Raw genomic sequence first — 26754 nt, 5'->3', positions numbered from 1 at the left:
TATTTTAGCTCCTATAAAGTGCATCTATTTTTGGGAAAAACTCCAATATTTTCCTATATCTAGAACTTACACAGCCTATATTTCCTATCAAATTTGTCTAAAAAGTGGCTGGGATGCCTGATATAGATTAATTTTCATTTTTGGTAGGTTTTCCATTTGCGTCAATGCTTTACCGTCCTTCCACATAATTTTAAATTCAAGGATTTACAAACAGTTCCGTTTATTTGTTTCTTTTCACTTCCAAACTCAGTAGCTAATCCCATTCCTGCACGAACTTCACACTTTGATAAGATTTTTCTTTAAAAATTGCCGTTCTTTTGTTCCATATTTAGTAATTCTAATAGAAATAGAACTCCCTGTTTAAATGCTGAAGACAGGCCATAATAACAGCCGTGATAAACTTGCCATTATCGCTATTAGTCTTAAGCAGCAGTACAGCGACAAACGAGCTTCGAAAATGACAGCAAACCTTAATACCAACCTAAATTTTTCACAACAAGAATGTCCAGTTACTTTAGAATTTGATATATCAAATTCCACGCGTTTTCCAAAGTCGGCCATTCCAACATGGATTGCCGTGAGCGTCATCAGCGGTGTCTTGGCCGTACCTACAGTTTGGATCAATCTGCTGGTGATTTGGACGATTCTCGAAAGTGAAAGCCTTAGATCCCTCAACTACAATCTTATACTTGCCATTCTGGCTCTGACCGATTTACTGGTAGGACTTGTGGTGAACCCTCTTTTCATTGCTTTTAATATCTGTGTTACGCTTGGGTGTGCGTCGGACTGCGATTTAACCACTTCTTATTTAGTAGTCGTCGTGCTTTGCACTGGGTGGTCAATTGGTACGTTAATGATCGCCTCAGTCGAAAGATATCTGGCCATAGAGTATCCACTGTATTATAACACTAAAGTCAGCACCAGAAAACTATTGACCGCAGTTACGGTAACCTGGCTGATGGCGGTGATCACCTTGCTTTCCAGATTGATGTTCGATGATTCTTACAAAATAAAGCAAATACCATCAGTTCTGTATCTTGGTATCAACGTGAGTGTGATCTTCTACTGCATATCAAAAGTAAGCAAGACTGCCCATCGGCAGATGAAATCCATTAACGCTCAGCAAATAGCATTGCAAGGGGCAAGCACCACCGCAGACAGAATCAAGGAATACAAACGAACTTTTGCATTAGCAAGTATAGTATTAATTTCGATTATCTTTTACTGTCCTTTTATCATTATTAAGGTCATCTTGTTAGCAAATGGGAAAGAATGGAACAGCGAGTTGAAATATGTGATCCCAACGATTTCCACAGTTTTCGTTCACTTGCAATCTGTTGTTAATCCTATAGTTTACTCAATTCGCCTGTCATATATTCGAGTAGGTGTGGTGAAAAAACTGTTTTGTCGATCATAAGGCGCGGGAATCCGAATAGCGGTCGCTTACCTGCGTTTGCATTGCTACGCGGTCACCCCAAACAAAAATCGCGAAGTACACTTTGCAATAGACTGCCGTCAATCAAACACGTTGACGCCATTTACACGCGTGTGTGATTCAAAAGGCGCCAAAACTTCGGTCGATTGTTTACATGTATCACGAGCCACACTCACCGGGCCTATCCGGAACGATCCAAACGCGTGTAACTGACGCGTGCCGCCACCGCAAATGACCTGTCCCCCAATGTATTCTTGGTCTTGCGATTAAATGGGGCAAGTAATAAACCTTTGCTAGATCTTATGTTATAACTCCCCTTATCCTTTATGTTGATAAGCTCAGATATGTAATCAGGTGCGATACCATTAATAGCTTTGAAAACAAATAGCAAGATCTTAAATTGCGTACGTTCTTTCACTGGTAGCCAGCGTAGATCAACTATAATAGTGTTGTAATGTGACAATAACGAGGAGCGCAACAAATAAGTCTCGCGGCAGCGTTAAAAACGAGCTGTCTTTATTAAGCTGGCATGCTGGAAGACCATACAATAGACTTTTGCAGTAATCAAGACGTGATGTTATAAAAGCATGAATAAGCGTAATAGCATCATCTTTGCTTAAGAACTTCGAAAAAGCGTATTCGACTTATATTATGTAGATGGTAGAAAGCTGCGCCGCAGGTCTTGTTTATATGAGCAGACATACTTAGCGTTGAATCAAACCACGCGCCTAAGTTTCTTACGCACGATTTAGAATTGACTACTTCATTACCTACAGTAATTCTGTCGATGTTAACTTTTGAAAGTTGCTGTTTAGTTCCAATTAATAGAAACTCTGTCTTATCCTCGTTCAACTTTAAATGATCGTTAGCCATCCAGGTACGAAGGTCATCGATGCAGCTACTCATTGCATTGATTGCGTTGTCGTCCTCGCCCGGTGTGAACGCCAGATATAATTGCGTATCGTCAGCATAACAGTAAACGTTTGGAAGGTGTTTTTCCACTATATCAAACAGCTTGCTTGTGTATATCATGAACAAAAGAGGTCCAAGACAGCTGCCTTGTGGTACCCCATGTTTGATTTTGAAGATATCTGAGATTCCTCCGTTAACAGCAACACGTTGACATCTGTTAGTTAGATACGAGATGAACCATTTCAATGCATCTTCTACCACTCCAAACCTTGACATCAATCGATGTAAAAGAACATGATGTTGTACTGTGTCAAATGCTGCAGTTAAGTCTAATATAGTACTAAAAGTGTGACCTTTTGTTCTTCCATATACATCAGTATGTCATTCTTCACTTTTATAAGAGCAGATTCAGTACTATGGTGCGGTTTGTATGCAGACTGGAGCTTCAGGTGCAGTCCATTTTTAGCCATGTGATTTTTCATTTGGTTACATGCGACTGACTCAGTTAGCTTGGAAACGTATCGTAAATTGCTTACCGGACAAAAATTCTTGAATTCCACTTCATGCTTGCCAGGTTTAAGTAGAGGCCGTACGAGTGCGAGCTTCCAGTCAGATGGAAAGGTTCCAGATAGAAGAGATAAATTTATCAATCTGGTGATTACTGGCAAAAGAACATCTAACACCTGGAGTAGCACAGATGTAGGCAGAGGATCCAGAGGGCATGACTTTTGAGGAGCGTTTCTAATGAGCTGAGCAACCTGGTCTGTCGTGATTGGCTCAAAGGCAGTGAGTGGCTCTCCATCAAACTCCTCGTGAGTATCAATAAGGTGATCATTGTTGGTTGTACTGTCACAGCTACGCAGAGAACTAGTGATTGTATCAATCTTTTGAGTGAAGTTGTTGCCAAAGCTAGCAGCAAGAACATCAGGAGGTGTCTCGTCTGAAAACGACACTTCAGAAGAATGTCATAAGAGAGTTCTCAAAGTGTGGAAAAGTTTCCTTTGGTCTGAGTTTTCACTGTGTTCACGGCGTGCACCGTTCATAACGTGTGTTGCATGATTACGTGCTGTTTTGAAAGCCTGATAGTCTATTAAAGACTTAGAAGAGCGCCATTTTCTTTCCGCTTTCCGTCTAGATCTTATTGTATTTTTGATGTCACAATTAAACCAGGGAACACGCTGTCTGTTAACCACAGTCTTAGTTTTAAGTATGGGGCATGCTTGTCAAGAAGCGAGCTCAGGGTTGATTGGTAAGATGTAGATAGTCCCGTAACATCGATGAATTCTTCGTTTGCAATAGACGTCATAGCCGCCATGTTGGAAGAATTTGACAAAAGATTTTTCAATGAATTCTTTTGTTATATCTTCCAACATGGCGGACATCCCTTTTGTTATTGAAAAGATATAACTAGCTAAAAACTAGTGTGAGCTGCGTCGGTGTTTCTAATGAAACAGTAAAAATGAAAAGGTAAATTATACACCGTGAAAAGATGAAAAAACTTACTGACGTTTCGGACGCTAGTCCTTCGTCGGAGTAAAAGAGGGATTTTACCTTTTCATTTTTACCTTTTGTTATTGTGCTATCTTGGGATTGATTGCAAACCAAGAATTCGTTCATGCAAAGAACAGATTCACGTAGATCATCCCGAAGCTGGTCCCAATCAATAGCTCGTAATTTCCGATATGATATCTCAGTAACCCTGAGCAGTGGTTTGTTCGTATTCCATGTACAGAGTACAGATGCATGTTCACTCAGATATCGATCGGCAATGGGTGAACTAGCAATAACAGAGTCCTGTTCACGGGTGATCAGTAGGTCCAGAGTATGACATTCGATGTGAGTAGGTATAGTCATATGCTGTTTGAGACCCATTGACGCGAGAATGTCTAGGAAAACGCGAGCATCAGGATCAGAGGGCACATCCACCCGGGGGGGGGGGAACACTCCGGGAAAAAAGTACCGGGGTCTTTTAAAAAGAGCGTGGCTGAATGATTTTTAACTCCTAAGAGATACCACAACAAATAATATTAAATTTTATATAAAAAGCGCCTAGGATAAGCCACATCGATGCACGCGTCTCTCCTTTTCCGACACCCTAAAACATACCAGAAAATGCTGATTTTCAAAAATTCGCATTCAACACCCTAAAAGATACCAAATCGTGAATTTTTACCCCCAAGAGATACGACGAGCATCCCCGGTACTTTTTTCCCGGAGTCCCCCCCCCCCCCCCCCCCCACCCTCCTCCCCGGGCACATCCACATGAAAGTTAAAGTCCCCTGTTAATATTAGTGACTCTGGAGAAAGGATGATTGTCTCAAGGTATGAACTGAATTCATCGAAGAACACACGAGGTGTAATAGGATGTGTAGACAGACAGACAGACATATTTTATTTGGCGTTTTGTACAAAGTTGCACATCAACTTAGATCCAAATAAGTTACGAATATATACGTACGTTTATGTATGTGCACAATATCTATATTCACATATTCCACACATACACGTCATACGTACATATATATTCTGTATAGTATAGTAGTAATAAATTGTGCGTTCGGTGTGTATATATAATGAAGTAGAGAGAATAAGAGAAAAATATAAAATGCCCTTGGCAGGATATTTTTCTCTTATTCTCTCTATATTCTGTATATATAAATGTTCATATAATTATTTCGATAAAATGCGTTACTAATCCTAATCATCTTTATGCAATATTATACAAGTATTGATTTTTATTTGTTTTGTTGTTGTTGCTTTTTTCACTACGCAGAGCAAAACAATTGTAAACGTATTTTGCTGCAGCTGATTGTAAAATATGGGGAGGATCTATCAACTTCAGGAACAATTGGTCCTCCGTAAGGGAGTTACTTATGTTATTTTGCATAAGAAATTCTTCTCTAAGTTTAGAGTATAGAGGACATTTAATTAGGAAGTGTCTTTCATCTTTCTATTATATCAGTACAATGAAAGCACTTCCTTTCCTCTACCTTCTTGTAACCAGAGTATCTGCCTCTTTCAATTTCTAGGTCATGGTTACTTATTCTTAGCTTAGTTAAGGCTCTTCTGTGATTGAAATTTTTTACATTTATTAGGTAACCTTCTAACATATAACTAACTTTGAAGAGGCGATACGTTCTTAATTTGTTCTTTTGGCCAGGGGTGTCTCTTTTATCATTAAAGATCTCCCCTAGCCAGTTTTGTTTCTCTATGTCTTCAAATCTCGTTTTGATAGTAACAAAGACGTTTGGCTGGCGAGAGGTATTGGAATTTACTTCTAGCCATATATCACCCAGCCCATTTTTTAATAGTAACTCTTTTACTTTTTGGCTCCAGCAAATTTTACGGCTGGAGCTTATCATTTCTTTATATGCTAAGAATGTAATTTTATGGCTCGATGTATGTGTAACTAGATTGAGCCAGTACCTTATGCATCTTAAGTTTGCAGCTACATGCAGACGGAGTCGACCTAGTTCTGCATAACAGGCAGAATTGGTTGCAAAATTTTGTGTAGATGAGTATGGTGGACGGTAAATGCCCGGGGGGGGGGGGGGGGGGGGTACTCCGCCAGGATTTGGGTAGTGGTGTTCCGCTGGGATTCTGAAAGGGGTACCCTGTTTATGACAAAAAAACTCAAAATTGTAGACTCTGTTTATGACAGAAGATATAATCAATTGCACAGAGTTCCTGTTTCAATTATCATATCAGCTCGCGTACTGTTTTTTTTTTTTTTTTTTGACGACCATAATAACCAGTTTCGGTCAATACGAAAGTAGAAACCCTGAATATGACAGGAAACACAGGAAGAACTTGGAATTTATGTGGTATAAATTTATGTGTTTCAGATGAACAGAATTCAAGTTTTGCTGCCGTGTCCTTGGCTTGAAGCCATGTTTCAGTTAATGCAAAGATGTCCAAGTCAGTATGGACCTTTATCACACGGCAGCCATGTTTATCCTCATGAGAATGAAAGCCTTTGTTTCACCCGCATAAACTCATTCTCAAACTCTTGTATGCGAGGCTACGCGTGGTAGAATCTATTGTTCCAACCAACATGGCTGCCGCGTGAAAAAGGCCCATTACATACGTATTCACGTACACTGCAGTTTTGGATTTAACTGACCGAACGTTAGCTACACCAAATGACAGAAGAGATGAAATAGATGGGCAAATACCATTGTTACTTGGTAAGCAATTGATTGTAATGAGATTCAATGTTTTTGTTCTTTTGGTCCCAAGATAACACGGAAGGGATACCAAAATACCATAACGAGCAAAATGGAGGCTTTCTCGATGTGTTATTATAATCGATTTTGAAATATTACGTAAAACCGAGTGTTGCTTTTTTAATTTATAAATTTAATCTAACTTGTTTTCCTTTCTATTCGTATGAAATTTTCATTATGGGTTTAATTAACTATTGTCAATGACTTCTAGGCAAATTGGTTAAGAAGTTCCAAATCATTTGTTCTAGTAAATTTTTGGTAGGTTTTCCATTTGTTTCCGTCAATGCTTTTCCGTCCTTCCACATAATTTTGAATTCAAGGATTTACAAACAGTTCCGTTTATTTGTTTCTTTTCACTTCCAAACTCAGTAGCTAATCCCATTCCTGCACGAACTTCACACTTTGATAAGATTTTCTTTAAAAATCGCCGTTCTTTTGTTCCATATTTAGTAATTCTAATAGAAATAGAACTCACTGTTTAAATGCTGAAGACAGGCCATAATAACAGGCCAGATAAACTTGCCATTATCGCTATTAGTCTTAAGCAGCAGTACAGCGACAACCGAGCTTCGAAAATGACAGCAAACCTTAATACCAACCTAAATTTTTCACAACAAGAATGTCCAGTTACTTTAGAATTTGATATATCAAATTCCACGCGTTTTCCAAAGTCGGCCATTCCAACATGGATTGCCGTGAGCGTCATCAGCGGTGTCTTGGCCGTACCTACAGTTTGGATCAATCTGCTGGTGATTTGGACGATTCTCGAAAATGAAAGCCTTAGATCCCTCAACTACAATCTTATACTTGCCTTTCTGGCTCTGACCGATTTACTGGTAGGACTTGTGGTGAACCCTCTTTTCATTGCTTTTAATATCTGTGTTACGCTTGGGTGTGCGTCGGACTGCGATTTAACCACTTCTTATTTAGTAGTCGTCGTGCTTTGCACTGGGTGGTCAATTGGTACGTTAATGATCGCCTCAGTCGAAAGATATCTGGCCATAGAGTATCCACTGTATTATAACACTAAAGTCAGCACCAGAAATCTATTGGCCGCAGTTGCGGTAACCTGGCTGTTGGCGGTGATCACCTTGCTTTTCAGATTGATGTTCGATGATTCTTACAAAACGAAACAAATATCACGAGTTCTGTATCTTGGTATCAACGTGAGTGTGATCTTCTACTGCATATCAAAAGTAAGCAAGACTGCCCATCGGCAGATGAAATCCATTAACGCTCAGCAAATAGCATTGCAAGGGGCAAGCACCACCGCAGACAGAATCAAGGAATACAAACGAACTTTTGCATTAGCAAGTATAGTATTAATTTCGATTATCTTTTACTGTCCTTTTATCATTATTAAGGTCATCTTGTTAGCAAATGGGAAAGAATGGAACAGCGAGTTGAAATATGTGATGCCATCGATTTCCATGGTTTTCGTTCACTTGCAATCTGTTGTTAATCCTATAGTTTACTCAATTCGCCTGTCATATATTCGAGTAGGTGTGGTGAAAAAACTGTTTTGTCGATCATAAGGCGCGGGAATCCGGATCCCGGTCGTTTAAAGGATCGACCATTAGGAAGTTTACGTTGCAAGTTATTAGGGATGAACCATTAGATAATTGATGAGGGTTGCAGGAATTTTAGTTGCATGATATTTATTTTTTTGGCTCAACCCTTGCACGTTATTTTTTTGCGTACAGTTAGATATTTTTCTTCTAGCAGAAGAAGTTGCTAGATATTTTTTTGGGGATTTGACGCAGCCCCCACATCTATCAACTATCTAATGGTCCGTCCCTTCGGCATTATATGCATGTTGATGCAATAGGCCCTTTGCAGTTAACGGTCACGTGTCTGTACTGGTGAGCAAAATTTATTTATTTTAAATTGGCGATTCTTTTTAGCTACTTGTAAAGAACTGAATGGAACGATGTGTAACCACTGTGTCGCGAAATGCAGTTCTAGAAATTTTGTTTGCTCACCAGTATATTTCACCCATGGGAATCAAGATGTACATTGATTTGTTCTCAGTGAATTAGTCAGCACGTGCATGCACTGCAAAGGGCCTATTATTGTCTAAACGCAATCTCGTACCCATTTGTGATGATTATTCGGAATAATTTACCGGCAAACAAACAGGAACGTGGGCTCTGGGTACGAGATTGGTGTAAACGGCATGCCAAAAAATCCATATAGAGTAACCTTGTTTGGGCTGCCTGTGGAGAAATAATGTAAAATGTTAGATGGGATCCCTGTGTTAACAGGTAGCCCATCTAAACAGTGAGTGTGTGGAGATACATAAATCTGGTAAATCAAATAATTTCTTAAATTGTTAGAATTATTGCTCAATATTATTTATCCTAATATTCATTTATTTGATAATTTACGAAAACTAGATGCTATTTTTTCAATACTATGATTTTTACGGTTCACTTTCGTTTCCGGTAAAATTGTCGCTTTGGTCGTTCCTGATTGGCTAATCCCTAAGATTCAAATAAACAGCGGCGAATCTGATTGGTTAGTAGTTGCTTTTAAAGTCGTTAGTTTAAAAAGAATGGCGTGTTTTGATTGGTTAATTCGTTCGACGCACATTTTGAATGAGTTTCCCCAACTGTCTGCATCAAATAGAATCTTTGATCGGTCGGGAAGTGATAGTCGTTCTTCAAACGCTTAACTAAATCATCCCAATACTAATACCTTTTGCTTGATTAGTTATCAAAAATCATAGCTTTCTTACCGACAACCAAAGACTCAACTGAGTTTATTATTTACGTTTTTCTCGAGCTAAAATTGGTCTAAAATTCATCGAAACCATACAATTGGAACGACATTTGCCTGAAGCATTCCAAGCTAATCTTGTCCAAAATGTCTAAAGCTTTAACTAAAGATCGTTATGTTGGTAGATACAGAACTGATAGACCTATAGAAGTACCTAAAGGACCTAAAGAAATTGGTCAAATCATTGAAGATGTACGAGCAGGAAAGCGTTACCTTCGAGGAAAATTTCTGGGAAAGGTAAGAATGTTGACCGTTTAATATTTAAATGCCTTTATATATGAAAGATGCTTCAAGCAACAGGTTTCGATAGTTTACCATAATCAATCTATAAAATTCTTGTTCTTTTAGGGTGGATTTGCGAAGTGCTACGAACTTAAGGACATGAGCACACAAGAAATTTTCGCTGGGAAGATCGTTGCAAAATCGTTACTAACTAAACCTCATCAGAAAGAAAAGGTAAGAGCTATGCCACGTAAAATTGTTTAAGAATTTAAAAAACTATTTTTTTCGTTTAAATTTGACTAACTTTGGTTTGCTTTTAGATGTGTATGGAGATCGATATTCATAAAAGGATCAGCCATCGTCACATTGTAAAATTCCACCACCATTTCGAAGATAAGGATTACCTCTACATCATTTTAGAGCTTTGCCCTCGAAGGGTAAGTAAAAATTTAATTTTCTTGACTTTTGATCTAGTTTTGAAGCATTAAGATGTAGGTTTTCTTATGAACGATGATGCCTTTCCACGTTGGCTATTTATTGGTTACTAATAAATTCAAAAGCCCGGGAATAATTCGGATTCAAATTTCAACAGTCTCGTTTAATTTTTCGATGGCTTTTCGTTCTAATTCTGAACCACTATGCTATGCTGCGATTCTTTCTTCGTTTTCCTAATGCATGTTAGATAAAGCGTCATTACTGTCCATTAGAATAGAAATTATATTTTCTGATCTGTCTTTCTGTTAAATACAGTTGTATAAACTTCGGAAGTGTGAACTCAAACGAGATAATAAACGCGTGCATAGCGATAACATTTACAAATACTATTAAAGTGTAATGACAAAACCAAATACATATTAAAAAAACCTATCCAATGCCCTCCTAAAATACCTTAAAGCTATAGTAAGTTATATTCTACAAGAATTCATCCCTGGAGGATACTTATGAATTCAAAGTCGTAGAAAAGTTCAAAGCTTTTGATCTATTAACACCTGTTGACATATAAAATGCAAACGAAGATCTCACTTTAGAAAGCGTGTAGCTAGTGTATTGTATACCAAATAAACTACACATTTTGCCAGAAAACATTGTTTCTATATGGGGTTATTTAAAGGTTTTATAGCACACAGCGTTCTAAAGACATTTTTGCGTAATATATAAAACGCAATGTGTGTGGAATTGGAAGAGTAAAATAAAAATAAAATATAAAGCGATCTGTATGTTGCAACAGGTGTAAGTAAGGACAAAACGAGCGTTTTCTAGGAGTGGCAAGACAGTGAAGGAAGTGTCCCAGCGTGTATTCTACACAATTCAAAGTTTATTAAACACGAGCAAAATGACACATCCTTATTTATAAATTGAAGAATTTCGTTATCAAGATGGCTTTACAACATACCTGCACGGATGTAATTTGTTTACACTGTTAAATCCAGAAAAAAATTCAATCAAAATTATGATAGAAGTCAATTAATTATTAATGTTTCTGTTTGTAACAAAGAAAGAATTGGTTATTGTTTACATTTAGATATAATTTGTTTTGAAGCTTGAAATGTTTAAAGTGCTACTCTGACGAAAATCGTTCAAACTTGGATTCAGCTGAAACTTCCAAAGAATACTCTTTAAAGGTCCAATGATCACTGTATGAAGTGTTTTCTCGACATTCATGACGAAACTATGATATTTTTACGATTATTTTTTGGAGTCTGTGACCTCATAGACTCAACATCAAACATTGTTGATATTTCTTTATAGTTCATGATCAAAATATCAGTATTAAAGGGAGAAAGAAATATCTACGCAAACACCCCAAAATGTAAATTATAGTCACAAGTAATGTGAAATAAGCACATTAGCCACCCTTTGGGCTTCATAGGAATAAAATAAGTTAAAGACTCACATACAAAGAAATGTATTGAGCGATGTTCGATGTTGAGTGTATGATGTCACAGACTCCACAAAATAATCGTAAAAATATCATACTTTCCTCCTGAATATCGAGAAAACACTTCATACAGTGATTATTGGACCTTTAAAGAGTATTCTTAGGAAGTTTCAGCTGAATCCAAGTTTGAGTGATTTTCGTCAGAGTAGCACTTTAAATTACGAGTCATACTGTGTACCATTCTTCTTAGGTTTCTATAGAGCTGTTAAGTCGTGACATGGTTCTGGGTCAAACTGCTTACATGAATAACTAAAATCAAGCAAAAAATGTTCTTAACAATTTACCATTCAACTGAAACTATTAGAACTTTGGACGAAAATTCTTGTTATTTAATTGTTGTTTTATTCTTGCAGTCTTTAATGGAAATGCACAAACGCCGAGGAGCATTAACAGAGCCCGAAGCACGCTATCTGATGAAACAAATTATCGAGGGCTGCCAGTACCTCCACAATAACAAAATCATCCATCGAGACCTCAAGCTTGGAAACCTTTTTCTGAACAATGATATGGAAATCAAAATGGGTGATTTTGGACTTGCTACTGTCGTGAAGGAAGGAGAGCGAAAGAAGTAAGTTTTGTGTTTGTGATTTAGAGTAAGGACCTCTTTACAGTGCAAGTACATTTACTGTAGCTGGGGCCACTTAGACAGTTAGACAAGAGAACCAATTAAAATATAGAATGAAAACAATGCATTCCAACTTTGGAGGCAATCAGAAACCTAGACTGCACATTGTAATTTGACCTTCTGTGGTAAACAACTAGATAGCAATTGTCATTTCCTCATGGGAATAAAAAGATATGTTGAAAGGTTATGGTTTTCTGCTGATTTCTGATTGGCTCCACTACTCAAAGTTAATAGTCAAAAACCCAGACGACTTGAATTCAAATTATAGCTAGTTAATATTGTCAGGTAATTTTTAAAATGGCCATAATGCACACAGTAAAATGTTGGCTTTGCAAGGCAAGCTTCACGTGCAGAAGATCTGAATAAAAACTTGACATTTTCTGGAACTAAGAAAAAATCAGGTACATATAAGATTAGTTCTATAACCATGTCACTTAGCTTCAGGCCACATATATTTTATTATATGGTGATCACTCATTTACTTGGTTTATGATTTCATTAACAAGTTATTTTTCTTGGCTTTCCTGAAGGACTCTTTGTGGTACACCAAACTACATTGCACCAGAAGTGCTCAACAAGAGAGGGCACAGCTATGAAGTAGATGTATGGTCTCTTGGATGTATATTGTAAGTTGATATGTATAACTTACTTTAAAAAATTATATATAACTATATAAATAATTCTCATAAGATGAGGGATTAAAATAAGGGTCAGACAGTCACTAGTCATGATGGTGGTCAGCCAAATTGCCCTATTTCACTATGACGTCACATCTATTGTTTAAACTCAAAGGATCACGGTCGTCGAAGGGGGTCAAATCAACGCAAATTCACCGAAAATTGTTCTAAAACCCGTATCAATCCACGAAAAGAAGAAGAATAGCCAGCAAACGCTCAGAATATTTTTTAGTACATATTAACACATATCATATCTGAAAATCAGGCCATTTTAGATTAAACTGTTTCACTAGGAGCTAATTTTGTTGAATTTTCTATTGGATTTGGCGATTCTATCCCCATATAAACAAGCAGTGACGTCATAGTGAAATAGGGCAATTAGTTATAGCTCTGTCATATTTTGCTTCTGGCTAAATTAACAAATGCTACTGATCAAAATGACCAGCAATGCAAAGATCATCGGGCATGCAAGTTCCAATATTCTGGCTGGACATTGTCCTAATATGAACGGCCATTATTTTTTAGTCCATTTTAGAAGATTGATGTGATTAGCAATTTTCCTGTATTTATCTGACCAAATTTCCATTTTTTTCCCAGGTATACATTGTTGGTTGGTAAACCTCCATTTGAGACATCATCTCTAAAAGAAACCTATGGCCGCATCAAGAGAAATGAATACTACATTCCTTCCAAGGTTCAACATCCTGCTCAACTTCTCATCATCAAGCTCCTTCGCCCTGACCCGTCCACCCGACCAACGATGGCTGAAATACTTGATGATGAATTCTTTCAAGCTTACATGCCTTCACGCCTCCCTGTTAGTTGTTTGACTATGCCGCCTAAGTTTGCCTCATCTTCGAACCTCAGTACTTTGGTTTCAAGGAAACCTCTTCTTGAACTCAATTCGCAAGATACAGGACCAGTCCCAGTTAGCAGGAAAGCAGATGCTTACTCCAAGAGGAAGTCACTAGGAATACGAGTTGTAGGGACGGAAAGTACGATGGTTCAACCTGGGGAAGCGATTGCAGAGGAAGTAAAGAAAGAAGAAGAAGAAGGTGAGTTCTGTTAACTAATGTCATTGATGGTAGAGTCAGGGTGGTATTTAAGCTCTGCAATGTAGTGTCAATTCACTCAGTCCAAATTTATCATGAACGTAATATCAATGTGATAGAGTGAAGGTATTTAACCTGTGAAATAAAAAATGCTAGTCAATGTGTAATTATAGTCAAATACACACAAAAGAAAACAATGGAATTGAGGTCTACTAAAGTGTGTTAGTGTAATAACTAGTTCATGGGTTTAATGACTTCACTCTATCAGTAATTTAGCCGTGCCCTGACTTACAGTAGATCAGCCAAGAGGTTGTTTCAGGATTCAATCTGTGAGTTAGTTATGCGCCGACTTAAATCAGCCCAGAGGTTGTTTCAGGGTTCAATCTGTGAGTATTAGTTATGCCCTGACTTAGATCAGCCCAGAGGTTGTTCCAGGATTCAATCTGTGAGTTAGTTATGCCCTGACTTAGATCAGCCCAGAGGTTGTTCCAGGATTCAATCTGTGAGTTAGTTATGCCCTGACTTAAATCAGCCCAGAGGTTGTTTCAGGTTTCAATCTGTGAGTATAAGTTATGCCCTGACTTAGATCAGACCAGAGGTTGTTCCAGGGTTCAATCTGTGAGTTAGTTATGCCCTGACTTAGATCAGCCCAGAGGTTATTCCAGAGTTCAAGGAATTAAAATTTATGTTAAATTGATATAATTATATAAAAATCTAAAAAAAATAGTAATTTCTAATCAAGAATAATTATTTTGTAAACTTTCAGAGGCATGTCAAGATTACTATCTGTCGAGTTTGCTGCATCAGTTGGAGAACTGTTTGGACAGTAACCCACATCTAAAATCAAACAGAAATTTAGGTAAGGAATGATCATCAAACCCACCCTTCAGCTAAAAGTACTGGCTGGTAATAGTAAAATGTCGACCTAGAATTAGAACTTGTCAGATAAAAATTGGTGTAGGAACATCAGTAACCAAGAGATTTTTTTCTAGATGATGCAGAAGATCCAGCATCAATACCAGTATACTGGGTCAGCAAGTGGGTTGATTATTCTGATAAGTATGGCCTGGGTTATTCACTGTGCGACAACAGTGTTGGTGTACTATTCAATGACCAGACTAGACTCATCTTGTGCGAAGATGGAGAGTAAGTATCTCATTTTTAAAATAAAGGGCCTAAATCATAGTATTAATATATCCATAATCCTATTCATGTAATGAAATTAGAAAACATTCTACCCTAGCTAACAGTGTCTGAAAAGTTAACAAATCTAATTAAGACAAAATTTAAAGTGCTACTACGACGAAAATTGCTCAAACTTGGATTCAGCTGAAACTTCCTAAAAATACTCTTTAAAGGTCCAATAATCACTGTATGAAGTGTTTTCTCGATATTCAGTACGAAAGTATGATATTTTTACGATTATTTTTTGGAGTGTGTGACGTCATACACTCAACATCAAACATTGCTACATATATTTCTTTGTATATAAATCCTTAATTTATTTTATTCCTATGAAGCCCAAAGGGTGGCTAATGTGCTTATTTCACATTACTTGTGACTATAATTGATATTTTGGGGTGTTTGGGTATTTCTTTCTCCCTTAACTACTGATATTTTGATCATAAACTACAAAAAAATGTATGGAGCGATGTTTGATGTTGAGTCTATGAGGTCACAGACTCCAAAAAATAATCGTAAAAATATCATACTTTCGTCCTGAATATCGAGAAAACACTTCATACAGTGATTATTGGACCTTTAAAGAGTATTCTTAGGAAGTTTCAGCTGAATCCAAGTTTGAGCGATTTTCGTCGTAGTAGCACTTTAAACTGAGGTACGCCCTCTGATGCCAAATTCAAAATGCATGTAAGTCAAATAAACGTGTAGCTGTAACTTACTGATTGGAGTGTGTTGATGTTGAATTCCTTTAGGAATCTTCAGTACATTGAGAAGAAAGGTCTTGAGACTTTCCATACAATGAAAGGCTATCCAACAAACTTAGACAAGAAAGTAAGATTAATGACTTTCTTCCGCAACTACATGAAGGAACATTTGCTCAAGGTAAGAAATAAGAATTGATGGAGCACCAAAAAGAATTGGACAGAGAATATTGATTGTATTCTCTGACTTATTCTTTCTCAATGCAAAAACTTATTTTCATTCTGTTCATGTAAAGCAAAACAAAAAAAAAGTGTGTTTGCTGTTGCCTGAGAAAAATAATTGGGGTCCATACGTCAGATTTTTTTACTGATACAACAGTGGAAAAGAGCTTACTGAGAGCCCTGTGGTGCATTTGGAAATGAAAAAAATATTAGAGTTGGCAAAAATTGGCAAAAAAATGGGGTCCGTCGCGCAATAGCAAACATCTATTTTTTTGTTTGGCCTAATGCATTTTTGCTATTTTCTTTCCCATCCCACCCCACCTCATCAGGCTAAAAAATATTAATGGAAAAAAGTCTGTGTTTTTGAATCGTGCATATAGCGCTAGTGATTATAATTTTATGTCAGCCTAACTTATTTTCTTAGCATTGTAAGAATGGAGTTTTAATGTATGGCACGTAACTAAGAATATGTAAATAAATTTTTAAAAAAATGCAAAATAATAAATACTTTTTGTTTCTGTTTTTATAGGCTGGAGGAGTACCAGGCATGAAAGAAGGAGAGTCCTCACATTTGCCATACCTCAGATATTGGTTTAGAGAGAATGAAGGAATCGTACTGCACTTGAGCAATGGATTCTTACAAGTGAGTCTCCTTTCTTACTCTGTTTCTGTGGAACGGCCAGAGTTATTAAATGCAAGCCATTTTTCTTCTTAGTCACCAAATCTGCAATTGACCACTTTGGCGCATGCATCTTGTTTTTGAACTAAAAAGCTCTCAGTTGAATGACTTAATTATGTAAAACAAGTTAATTTGGGTGCATGGCACATGGGTGTAGCCAGAGTTTTGCCAAAAGGGGTAGTTGGGGGCAAAAACCCATTTTCATGTACATACCATTTTCACTCTACGTACATGTACAGTAAAAGATGCACACAGTAATATTATTGTTACTTCTTGAAAAATCACCTAACCAGCTGATGTGGAATAGTGATTAAGAATAATGTCAGTATAAAACTAGCTTACATGTTATAATAACTATATAAAGCCTGCAAAAATTGAAATTACTTGCAAAGGATAATAACATGTCTGCCATATTGCAATATATGTTATTAATAATAACCCGTAATCAATTATGGTGTCACTGTTTATCATCGAGTGCTTATTAGCAACGTTCAAATTTTTTTAATTTGGTGCCTGGGAATTTCAATATTTCTTACCAGGTGAAAGACTTCATAGAGAAATTATCTGTGGTATTCATCAGCTATTAACCTTTACATTTCTCTTCCTCTCTTAAACAGATCAACTTTTTTAATGACCACACAAAAATCTTTATCTGTCCTCTCATGGGTGCTGTCACATACATTGACGAAAACAAAAGAATGCGGACTTTCCCTTTCAAGAATCTTAAAGACCATGGATGTAGTAAAGCCATACACTCTAGACTGGAATTTGCAAAGAAAATGGTAAAGAAGCTGATTCATAGATTAGAATGCACAGCTTGCAAGGATGAAAAACCAGGGACTGCCGTATGCCCAGCTGCTGTTCCAACAGCAGTAAAGGTGGCTGTGAAATAGCTTCGTAATCCAGCAAAACAGAACAAACTATATATGTATATATTAATTTTCTATTTTAATATTATAAGTGTTTTTTAAGTGTCTTGAATAGACACTGTCACTGAAATGTCTAATAACCTCTGGCTTAATTTAGACTGCAATGTTTGCTGAAGCTATTCACAGTATATTACATTGATTTAGTAATTACTCTGTAATATTTGTGAATACTTCACCAAGCAACCATGATTTGCAAGTAAACTTTATTCAAGCAAGACTCACTGATCTGCACTTAATTATTCAAACAAATATGAATTTCAAATGTTTGATAAATAATTATATTAGCCTATAATATACAGCTGTGCCATGTACAGAACTTAAAATGACGACCGGTCTGTCGCCACACTCATGAAGTTTTTGTTTTCTTCCAATAATATTTTCAACATAAACTATATATAGTTATGTACACTATACTAGTTCCTAATCTTTTGATTGTCTGGAACCAAAAGTGGAAAGCTTTTTCACTGTCTTGGTCAAGTAACTATGAATTTTTTCCACAAGGAAATGATTTCTTATGCAAATCATCTACACTCACAAGCTACACAATTGTCTAACCATAGAAAAAAATCTGATAGATTTACCCCAGCTCCATTATCTCTTGGAACATAAATGGTAATTTCTTCTGGAACATTCTTTTAGTATATTTTTAGCTTTATTGAGAGGGATTAGATGTCATATAATAATAATATAGAATTATACAGTACATGCATGGTGGGGAAATTCATATGTATATGTAATAAATAAGAGGATTACTTTCGAAACAAAAGCATGTATATATTCCAATTCAAGTCAAGGATAAATTACACTGGTTTGTCATAACTTGACAAGCTTCATTTTGAGATGTGTGTTTTTGGCTTCCATCAATCAAATTTCCAACGCCGTCTGAAATCCAAAAGTTCAGTAATATTAGAAAGTTTTAGAAAACAAAACTAGAGGCAAAAGACAATGGCATATATATGTGCTGTCAAGAATGGCTTTTAAAATGACCATTGACATTGCAACACTACAATCAGGATTCAAAAATGAATCCTGACTTGTTGAAAAACCTTCTGGAATTAGGTCCACTGACAAATATGGCTCTCACTTCACTTGTAAATATTAATCATATAGGAGATAGTAATTAATGACTACCATATTATTGTTGAAATGCACGTTATAATGCTATAAACTGGAAATTATTATTATTATTAAATATTGTTAAAATGTTTATGAATTTGAAGTAAATTGAATGAACACACTCTGGTCCAATCATTCATTTCTATATATGTTGTAAAAGTATATGTTTGCACAGCATAAAGTACATCGGGGTAGTTCTATAATTACCTGTATGTTTCCATGCGAAACTAGTGATATTTTTATTTCACTTGGATATGTATTGGACTAAATCTACACAAAGCGTATCCTATTTTTAAAACTGGGCTTCCTGTGTGTAACAATATTACAGTCACTATATAATGGGCATAGTAAGTTTACAGCTGAACATTTCAGATTTTGGTAGTGTGTGACAGGGAGCCAAATTGAAAACCAGGATACATGCACATATGCTGAATTTGTATCCCACTATAAAAAAGTGAATCATTGGTATTCTTTCTTTAGTGATGCATTTTGGTAGAGGTAGTAAGATGATGCCATCATGAACAGGTCCTATTGCAGCTTGTGTATCTTTATGTATTCTAACAATATTTGATTGACAGTGAACATTTCCATTGACATGCATTGTGAGTATAGCTCACAAATTTCAAAAGAAAATTTCACAAGCATTCTGATAGAGCGCATGCAGTAAAACCATGAAATAAAAACAGCGATACTGACAAATAGCACTATTTAGTGAGTAATAGTTGCTAGCACTCACTATCACAGAACATTCATCATACAAAGACAAATACACAAGAGACCATGTTCTGGTTGAGTGATAGCAACTATTAGTCACTAAATAGCTACTATTTGTCAGTATCGACTTTGTTTTTATTTCATGGTTTTACTCCATGCGCTCTAACATGACCCTATCATGCAAACTGTCCTTTTTAAGTAGTAATATATTTATATTCTTATTCATCCCTACCTCAAAACAGTCTTCAAAAAACACCCATCTTCTGTCAATGACACTACCACAGGAAGCCCAACTGTAATCTTGTTAACGTTACACACAGGCCAGTTTTAAAAATAGGATACGCTTCGTGTAGATTTAGTCCAATACTACGGTACATATCCAAGTGAAATAAAAAAATCTATAATGCAAATTTTATTTTAGACTTTCCATGGCAAGTCTATACTGTAATTTATAAATTATTACAATTATTATAATTCAAAGATTATTATAACGATCGGGCTTCCTGTGCGCGCTGTTATCGATACCCTTCCGAGTGATTTCGAGCGGTTCCGACTACTTCCGAGCGATTTCAAGTCCAATCGGGCATCGTTTCATTTCAGTTCTTGGTGAAAGAAGAGAAAGATTCTTCAAATTTCTCTCTTATTTTAAAGGTAAGAAAAAACTCTTTGATTGCGATTGCGATATTATCATTGTTCCTAACCATCAGGAGTGTTCAGTAGGCAAAAATACTAGAATCGTACTCTATTTGGTTTTATTCTTTAAATATCTCTCTTTCGTGTTTGACTTGTGCTTTCTTTTCCTCCATCATGTCTGCCTTTACGATAAGCTTATTTTGTTCAATATTGCTAATGGAGCAAAAGCATATAGTTCAGTAAAAATCCTCTTAAAAGCTCGCTTGTATTATATCTTGAATTATAAATGTCTTGTGCTGAAGTAAGTGCTATTCTTGTCATTTAAGATGTTTGAAGTAAGTCTCAATTAATGGATCATTCGTATTACCTACTAAAGATCTTGAAAATACTTTAGAAAAGCTTAGAAAGTTGTATACTTTAATAGCTTTGTATATATAAATTTACCTATATGCAGAATTATAGAGCTAGGAAATTCCCAGGAAGTCTTGGTTCAATATCCCCAGCTGAATGTATAAAAAGGGATATTTTTATATGTAGAAGTGAAATATAGAATCCATGAGTTATCTAGTATCCTTCTTTATTCATCTCAGCTAATTTAGTTTTGATCACAAAAAAAATGTAATTATAAAACATAGAATATTGTATTGAGGAAAACAACAACTAGTCTAATATTGTATTCAAGCATTATAACGAAGCGAAGGGGATGGTTTATTATGTCTTGTGAGGGGGGGGGGGGGGGGGGGGGAGGGAGGATACAAAAGTAAAAATCAAAATGGGAGGTCCATATTTTGCAATTTCAAAATATGAGCTTTCTAAATAAGGACGAAGAGAGGGTACATTTGTAATTGACATATATTGGGGGGGGATATAAATGGTAACACTCCAGTTTCGAGTTCTCTTTGCTCAGCTTTAGTCTTGATTGTGTGTTAAAATATTCAGCTATTCAACCATAAAACCATGGCATTTAAATCAGCTTGTATTGTTCTGAGTTCGTGCGTTCTTTACTATATCATAGAGTCTTATAAAAGAAAAGAACACATTTGTACACAGTTGAGGCTAAGACTGAGCAAATGCGATCTTCAAATATGGGAGTAATGAGTATAATTGTAATTGGGTACATTTAGAATTTATAATAATAAATGTTAATTGATGTTATTTCTCAGAAAACCCCCCCCCCTCCCCATGACATAATAAATGATCAGTCCCTAAGAAAGCATTTTATGAAGAACTAAAGTTATCTGTCATGTTTTGAAGGATTTTAAGATACACATAAGAGATGGAGCTGGATCCAGAATGGTACGCATATCAATGCACGTCTGGTGAGGTCTTGTTTTACTACCATGCTGTTACTGGTGAACATCGTTGGGCTATACACTTTTGTTCTGTAAGTTCAAAAACCTGGGCCCTGTTGTACAAAAGGTGAATAGCCATAAAAAGGCTTATCCGGTGGATAAGTCAATGCTGTCATCCAACAAATTCATCATCTGGATAAGATTTATTCATCAGATAATGCTATCCACCCTTCGTACAACCAGACACCAGGACTGGAATAAGCACTAGCTACTGCTTAGTAGCAAAGTGCAAGTGAGTTTCTTGACTTTCCTAGTTGGAAAAGAGATCTACTAGCAAACATTTGCAAATAATAAGAATTGTTTTGCGAAAAAACATTCAAATGTTTGCCAATGGTCAAAAAGGTTTAATTTTGATGATACTGTGCAGGACATGTTCAAAGATCTAAATAAAGGTTTATTTACTGGATGGATGGATGAATTTGCACAGTTTTCATCCATCCACCCATTTGTCTGTTGGTCCGTCCCTCCATCTGTCACCTGTCTGTCTGTCCATCCATCCATCCATCCATCCATCCACCCACCCACCCACCCACCCACCCACCCACCCACCCACCCATCCATCCATCTATCCATCCATCCATCCATCCATCCATCCATCCACCCACCCACCCATCCATCCATCCATTCATCCATCTACTGTATCCAGTAATGATGAAAAGGTAAATTATACACTGTGAAAAGATGAAAAAACTTACTGATGTTTTGGACACTAGTCCTTCATCGGAGTTTGCTCTTTTACTGTTTTTTCATCTTTTCATGGTGTATAATTAACTTTTCATCATTACTGTTTCATGAGAAACACCGACGCAGCTCACACTAGTTTTTAGCTAGTTATCTCTTCTCATCTACTGTATCCTTTAATTCTATTATTTATCATATATTTTTATTCATTTTCATAGTGCCTCAAATCTAAAATTGCCCACTCCACAACACAACCATGTTGTATATGGGAACCTGTCAAATCACAAACCTGTGAAAATGGAAAATTTGTTCGAAGTATCGGCACCGAAACAGAAGACCAATACTTCACAACCAACCATAGAAACGAAGAAATAAATGAATCACCAAGAGCTGAAATAACATTTGAGTATTCTATATCTAAAGACAGATTAAATGGGGATGGAGATAATGGCACAACACTAGAGAGTAGTTGTGCAGACAGTACTGAAAAACCAGTTGAAGTATTTCTAGAAGATCCTTTTGTTTCATCGGGTGATAAGCAAAACTCTTCTAAGCGTATAACTTTAAAGCTCAAAGAAATATCAAGACAAGAGTTTTCTCTAGCTGATAATATTGCTCCTCGAAAGGTGCCTCGAAGAGTTGATGATATCACTTTCCCAAAAAAATCTCTTGCTATTGCTAAGGGGGATTTCGCCACTGGTTCTGCTGAAAGTGGAAATTCATCTGGAAAGCATTTATCTGTGGGACAAAGAAAGTTGGAGCAAAGTTTAGATAAAAAACAGTCTTTCACACCAGGTGTGTTGTCCTCTAGTAAGGCAAGAAATGGAGAGAGTTTGTCCGAGAGTCTGGCAGCTAAAAGACAGAGAAGCTCTGCTTCCTCAAGAAAAAATCCAGAACCAAGAAAGCTTCTAAAGAGATCCAATAGCAATGATCAAAGCACAGAGGAAACGAATGATGATGATATGCAAGAATGTTATGATGAGGAACTGACAGAAACTAGAGTGTTTGGTGATACAGCAGAGGTAAGGAAATTGTTTCGTACAAATAGTACAGAAAAGGTTCCAAATAAAACATAAGGAAGGAAGGAAAGAAAGACCTCACAAGAGGGAGGATACTTTTTTGTTACTCAGAGGGTTGTATAGAGGGCCTGAGCGGGAAAGATGACAGCGTCATAGCAAGCCATCAAAAACTAGGGGGGGGGGGGAGACGGAGGGGGGGGGGGGGGGGGACCAAAGTCACTCAACAGCAGATCATCTCAAAAAATTAAATATTTAATTCCATAGATATTACTTTTGTTACTTTTCTGGGGGCACCCACCTGGCCCCTGTTAACACTAAGGCCCTGGATAATTATTGTTAAGAAGGGTTTTCCTTGTATAGGGGAAGAGAGGGTAAGAATTCTGGTACACTTTACTGTGATAAGAATTTTATTGAGCACTGCCCAAGAATAGGTCACTTGCATTATAGCTTCATTTATTACCACTACTGAAATCCTTTGCACTCTTTCTTTTAGTTTTAGCGAGTTCTAAGGCTGAACATTTTTTCAGGCTCCAGCAGTGTTAGGCCATATTCACTTACTTATTTCTCCACCCTTTCTTTTGTTCAGTTAATTACAACCAATTGTCTTACTATTCTCATGAGGAAATACAAATTTGAATAAGAAAGAAAATTTGTGATGCATTTTGGTAGTGGGAGTAAAATAAAGCCATAATGCAAACGCCCTATTGCAATAACAGTAATGATGAAAAGGTAAATTATACACCGTGAAAAGATGAAAGAACTTACTGATGTTTCGGACGCTAGTCCTTCGTCGGAGTAAAAGAGAAAGAAGTGGTAGAACGGAGTGTATATATATATATATATATATATATATATATTCACCTATTGGGTACTCTTAGTCCCAACGGGATTAATGAATGCTTTACTTTCAACTAACTTTTTCTTTTGTCTTTTGATTGTTTGTTTTTGTTTCCTTGCCCACCTTGCTCTCATTGGTTTCTTTTGTCTTATTCTATCATATATATACACTCCTTTCTACCACTTCTTTCTCTTTTACTCCGACGAAGGACTAGCGTCCGAAATGTCAGTAAGTTCTTTCATCTTTTCAGGGTGTATAATTTACCTTTTCATCATTACTATTTCATTAGAAACACCGACGCAGCTCACACTAGTTTTTAGCTAGTTATATCTTTTTATTGCAATAACAGTAATGTTGTAAATCATAGAAAAACTTTAAAGCACGCTTATTTGTATTATGTATTTTAGCATTCGTTAGGTGAAGATCCAATAGTTCTGGTTAGAGAACCCTCATCATCGTTATCATCAGAATTGGGAAACCAAGAAGGAGAATTTAAAGATGATGCTGATGATCAGCCCAGCATTTGTCAGCTATGTGGAAAGGAGTGTGCAACACCTGCAATGCTCACGAACCATCTAATGAAACATCAACCAAACGGAACATCATGTCCTATTTGTAATAAATACTTCAGTCGTCGACAAGGCTTGCGCTACCATGTCCAAACACATGCTGGCGATAAACCACACATTTGTAAGATTTGCAACAAGACGTTTACGAAGTCTGCTTCTCTCGTTGCACACCACAGGACACATTCTGGTATACGGCCGTTTAAGTGCCCAAAATGTAACAAAGGATTTACACATTCAAGTAACTTATCCAGTCATTTGAGAATTCATTCATCTCTTAGACCATACCGGTGTAACTTTTGTTCCAAGGGGTTCAAGACATCCAGTCATTTAACTCTACATATACGTAGTCATTCAGATGAAAGACCCTATGAATGTGGTGAATGTGGAAAAGCATTTAAAAATTCAAGTCATTTAAGAAGTCATGAAAAGCTGCATCTTTTACCAAAAACTGTGTTTTGTAATAGTTGTGGTGAAGGATTTAGAAGCTTTTCCCATCTGATTTATCATCAACAAACTAATCCTCAATGTGCTGAGGATGATGACCAAGAAGATTATGAAGTGGGGCAGAATACACAAAGGAATTCTAGAAATGAGTCAAAAGTTAAACAGTCCCACATGGGAGAGCCAAGAGGTTATCAATATAATAGTAATGAAATGAGGAGAGATTCTGAAGTACAGAGGCAGAGGGTAAAGTATGATGCAATAAGTAATATGGCTGAACAATATTCATTCCAAAGGGATAGGCAGGAGTTACAGCAAAGCACTTCCAGTGCTTTAACAAATATGGCTGAACATTCAACTCAAGGGGAAAGACCAGAGGTACATCAAAATACTTCGGATTCTTTAAGTAATACTGTTCAACATTCATCCCAAGGGAATATACAGGAGATGCAGCAGGGTACTACTTCAAGTTTACATGAGATGCAATATGAAGAGCAGAATCCACAGCAAGATAATGGAACTGAAGATGTATCTGAAAAACCAGCGTTATTTGGAATCAAGCAGCTGCAGAGTAATATATGACTAAAGACAATTCATAGAATATAATAGTCTATACTGCTGTTTTCAATATTCTGCTTACTCGGACATTTTCGACGGCTTGTTGTGAAATTGGTTTTTCACTGCTGTCAGTCAAGAGTATAAAAGGTATCAAGTGATTATTTTTGATTGACGGCAGCGAAAAACCAAATTTCAGCCTGCAGCTTGTAAATATAACTACCGAGCTCGCAGAACATTTAAAACCACAGTAAAGTTGAAGGGAAGGAAGACAGGTAGTAGGAGTTTATAATGCCTAAAATGATATAGATGAAAACTTAGGAGGACTGTATTCGCCATTTTCCATACATTGGTTCACTGGTCAAACACAAAGCACTCAAGCGAGGCGCCAAGGTACTTTCAAAGGATTATTCAAATTTGAGCCTTGCAACCTTGACTGAAAGCTTTGTGTTTGACCAGTGAACCGATGTATGGAAAATGGCGAATGTAGATTAAGTCATTTCATTGTGGTGTCATTTACAGTGTACTACCAATACCAGAATCCCTTGTATACTTTTTTTTGTTTAGGTGATTAGCGTTAAGGACCATTCATCATTTAGGTAAAAGGGGACAATGTCGAAGTTATACTGTATATACTAAGGGAGAGAGGCCTATAAAGATTAATATCATATGGCCCGTATCTGCCCAGGCATGCGCTCTTAAAAAAACTTTGGAAAAATGGTGTGAGCCCCTGCTGTACGAATCCGTATGGCCCTGATCGAATCCTGCGACCATATTGACATAATTTGCAACTTTTAAAATATCTTTTTTATTTAGGTATGGGAACTAAAAAAATGGACTAATATATCTATTAACACTCAACAACTGTAGCAACATTAGCTACCAGAGCATACTCTGATCCTGATGTACCCTTAATAAAAACCATGTATCTGAGATGAGAACTAATGAGTGGACTAATATATATGTTGAAACATTCAACATATTTTAAGTGATCACATCTCAATTCGTAAATGTTATAGTGAAGAGATTGGCTGTATGAACCTTGTATTTTTGTGAATAAAACTATCTTTGTGATATTTACTGTGAACTTGCATGAAGTTCGTCTTTTTTAATGCACTACCTTTTACTCTTCTTCTTCATTGCCTTCCATTTTCTTCTATTCATTTTCTTCCTTTTAAATTCTGTCAAGTCTTTTTTTCTGACTCCCTTCCTTTCTTTTATTTTTCCTTTCCTTTCCTTTCCTTATGGGCTTCCTTT

General features: G+C 36.6%; 4 protein-coding genes and 1 long non-coding RNA gene across 6 annotated transcripts; 4 read left to right on the top strand and 1 right to left on the bottom strand.

Moving 5' to 3' along the window:
• Nucleotides 1–364: 364 nt before the first annotated feature.
• On the top strand, nt 365–1417 carry LOC148905751 (adenosine receptor A2b-like). Its single transcript, XM_089040630.1, has one exon. It carries the CDS (start codon nt 365–367, stop codon nt 1415–1417), a length of 1053 nt encoding a protein of 350 aa, XP_088896756.1.
• A 5638-nt stretch (nt 1418–7055) lies between these two features.
• Nucleotides 7056–8108, top strand: LOC116302055 (adenosine receptor A2b-like). Its single transcript, XM_031711256.2, has one exon. It carries the CDS (start codon nt 7056–7058, stop codon nt 8106–8108), a length of 1053 nt encoding a protein of 350 aa, XP_031567116.2.
• A 1092-nt stretch (nt 8109–9200) lies between these two features.
• On the top strand, nt 9201–18816 carry LOC116302074 (serine/threonine-protein kinase PLK1). The gene is made up of 11 exons (XM_031711274.2): nt 9201–9588; nt 9700–9807; nt 9894–10010; nt 11866–12080; nt 12668–12763; nt 13412–13869; nt 14633–14725; nt 14859–15012; nt 15801–15930; nt 16501–16614; nt 17268–18816. Exons 1-11 carry the CDS (start codon nt 9439–9441, stop codon nt 17541–17543), a joined length of 1911 nt encoding a protein of 636 aa, XP_031567134.2. The 5' UTR covers nt 9201–9438; the 3' UTR covers nt 17544–18816.
• LOC116302082 (uncharacterized) lies at nt 12572–19719 on the bottom strand. 2 transcript variants are annotated; one of them, XR_016121752.1, is made up of 3 exons: nt 19642–19719; nt 15768–18461; nt 12572–14703 (listed from the first exon to the last, which is right to left on the bottom strand). It is a non-coding gene; the product is annotated as an uncharacterized LOC116302082 (long non-coding RNA). The 2 variants fall into 2 exon arrangements; XR_004197814.2 differs by having other exon boundaries at nt 15768–15866; nt 19642–19689.
• A 243-nt stretch (nt 19720–19962) lies between these two features.
• On the top strand, nt 19963–26584 carry LOC116302087 (uncharacterized). The gene is made up of 4 exons (XM_089040318.1): nt 19963–20060; nt 21297–21426; nt 22294–23097; nt 24340–26584. The coding sequence occupies exons 2-4, from the start codon at nt 21319–21321 to the stop codon at nt 25522–25524; spliced, it is 2097 nt and encodes a 698-aa protein (XP_088896444.1). The 5' UTR covers nt 19963–20060; nt 21297–21318; the 3' UTR covers nt 25525–26584.
• Nucleotides 26585–26754: the final 170 nt, after the last annotated feature.

Source organism: Actinia tenebrosa, unplaced genomic scaffold (assembly GCF_029948245.1).
Source record: "Actinia tenebrosa isolate PJP-AT-01 unplaced genomic scaffold, QUT_ActTen_1.0 PGA_scaffold7__59_contigs__length_16204524, whole genome shotgun sequence".
NCBI lineage: Eukaryota > Metazoa > Cnidaria > Anthozoa > Actiniaria > Actiniidae > Actinia > Actinia tenebrosa.
This window is presented reverse-complemented; position numbering and strand designations above follow the sequence as displayed.

What these genes read in the sequence shown, in the direction of transcription:
- LOC148905751 (XM_089040630.1), top strand. Translation starts at nt 365, where the DNA reads ATGCTGAAGACAGGCCATAATAACAGCCGTGATAAACTTGCCATTATC.
- LOC116302055 (XM_031711256.2), top strand. Translation starts at nt 7,056, where the DNA reads ATGCTGAAGACAGGCCATAATAACAGGCCAGATAAACTTGCCATTATC.
- LOC116302074 (XM_031711274.2), top strand. Translation starts at nt 9,439, where the DNA reads ATGTCTAAAGCTTTAACTAAAGATCGTTATGTTGGTAGATACAGAACT. An exon ending in AAGGAAGGAGAGCGAAAGAA is followed by an intron (nt 12,081 to 12,667) that starts GTAAGTTTTGTG and finishes GCTTTCCTGAAG; the next exon opens with GACTCTTTGTGGTACACCAA. An exon ending in ATCTTGTGCGAAGATGGAGA is followed by an intron (nt 15,013 to 15,800) that starts GTAAGTATCTCA and finishes GAATTCCTTTAG; the next exon opens with GAATCTTCAGTACATTGAGA.
- LOC116302087 (XM_089040318.1), top strand. Translation starts at nt 21,319, where the DNA reads ATGGAGCTGGATCCAGAATGGTACGCATATCAATGCACGTCTGGTGAG. An exon ending in GGGCTATACACTTTTGTTCT is followed by an intron (nt 21,427 to 22,293) that starts GTAAGTTCAAAA and finishes TCATTTTCATAG; the next exon opens with TGCCTCAAATCTAAAATTGC. An exon ending in TGTTTGGTGATACAGCAGAG is followed by an intron (nt 23,098 to 24,339) that starts GTAAGGAAATTG and finishes TATGTATTTTAG; the next exon opens with CATTCGTTAGGTGAAGATCC.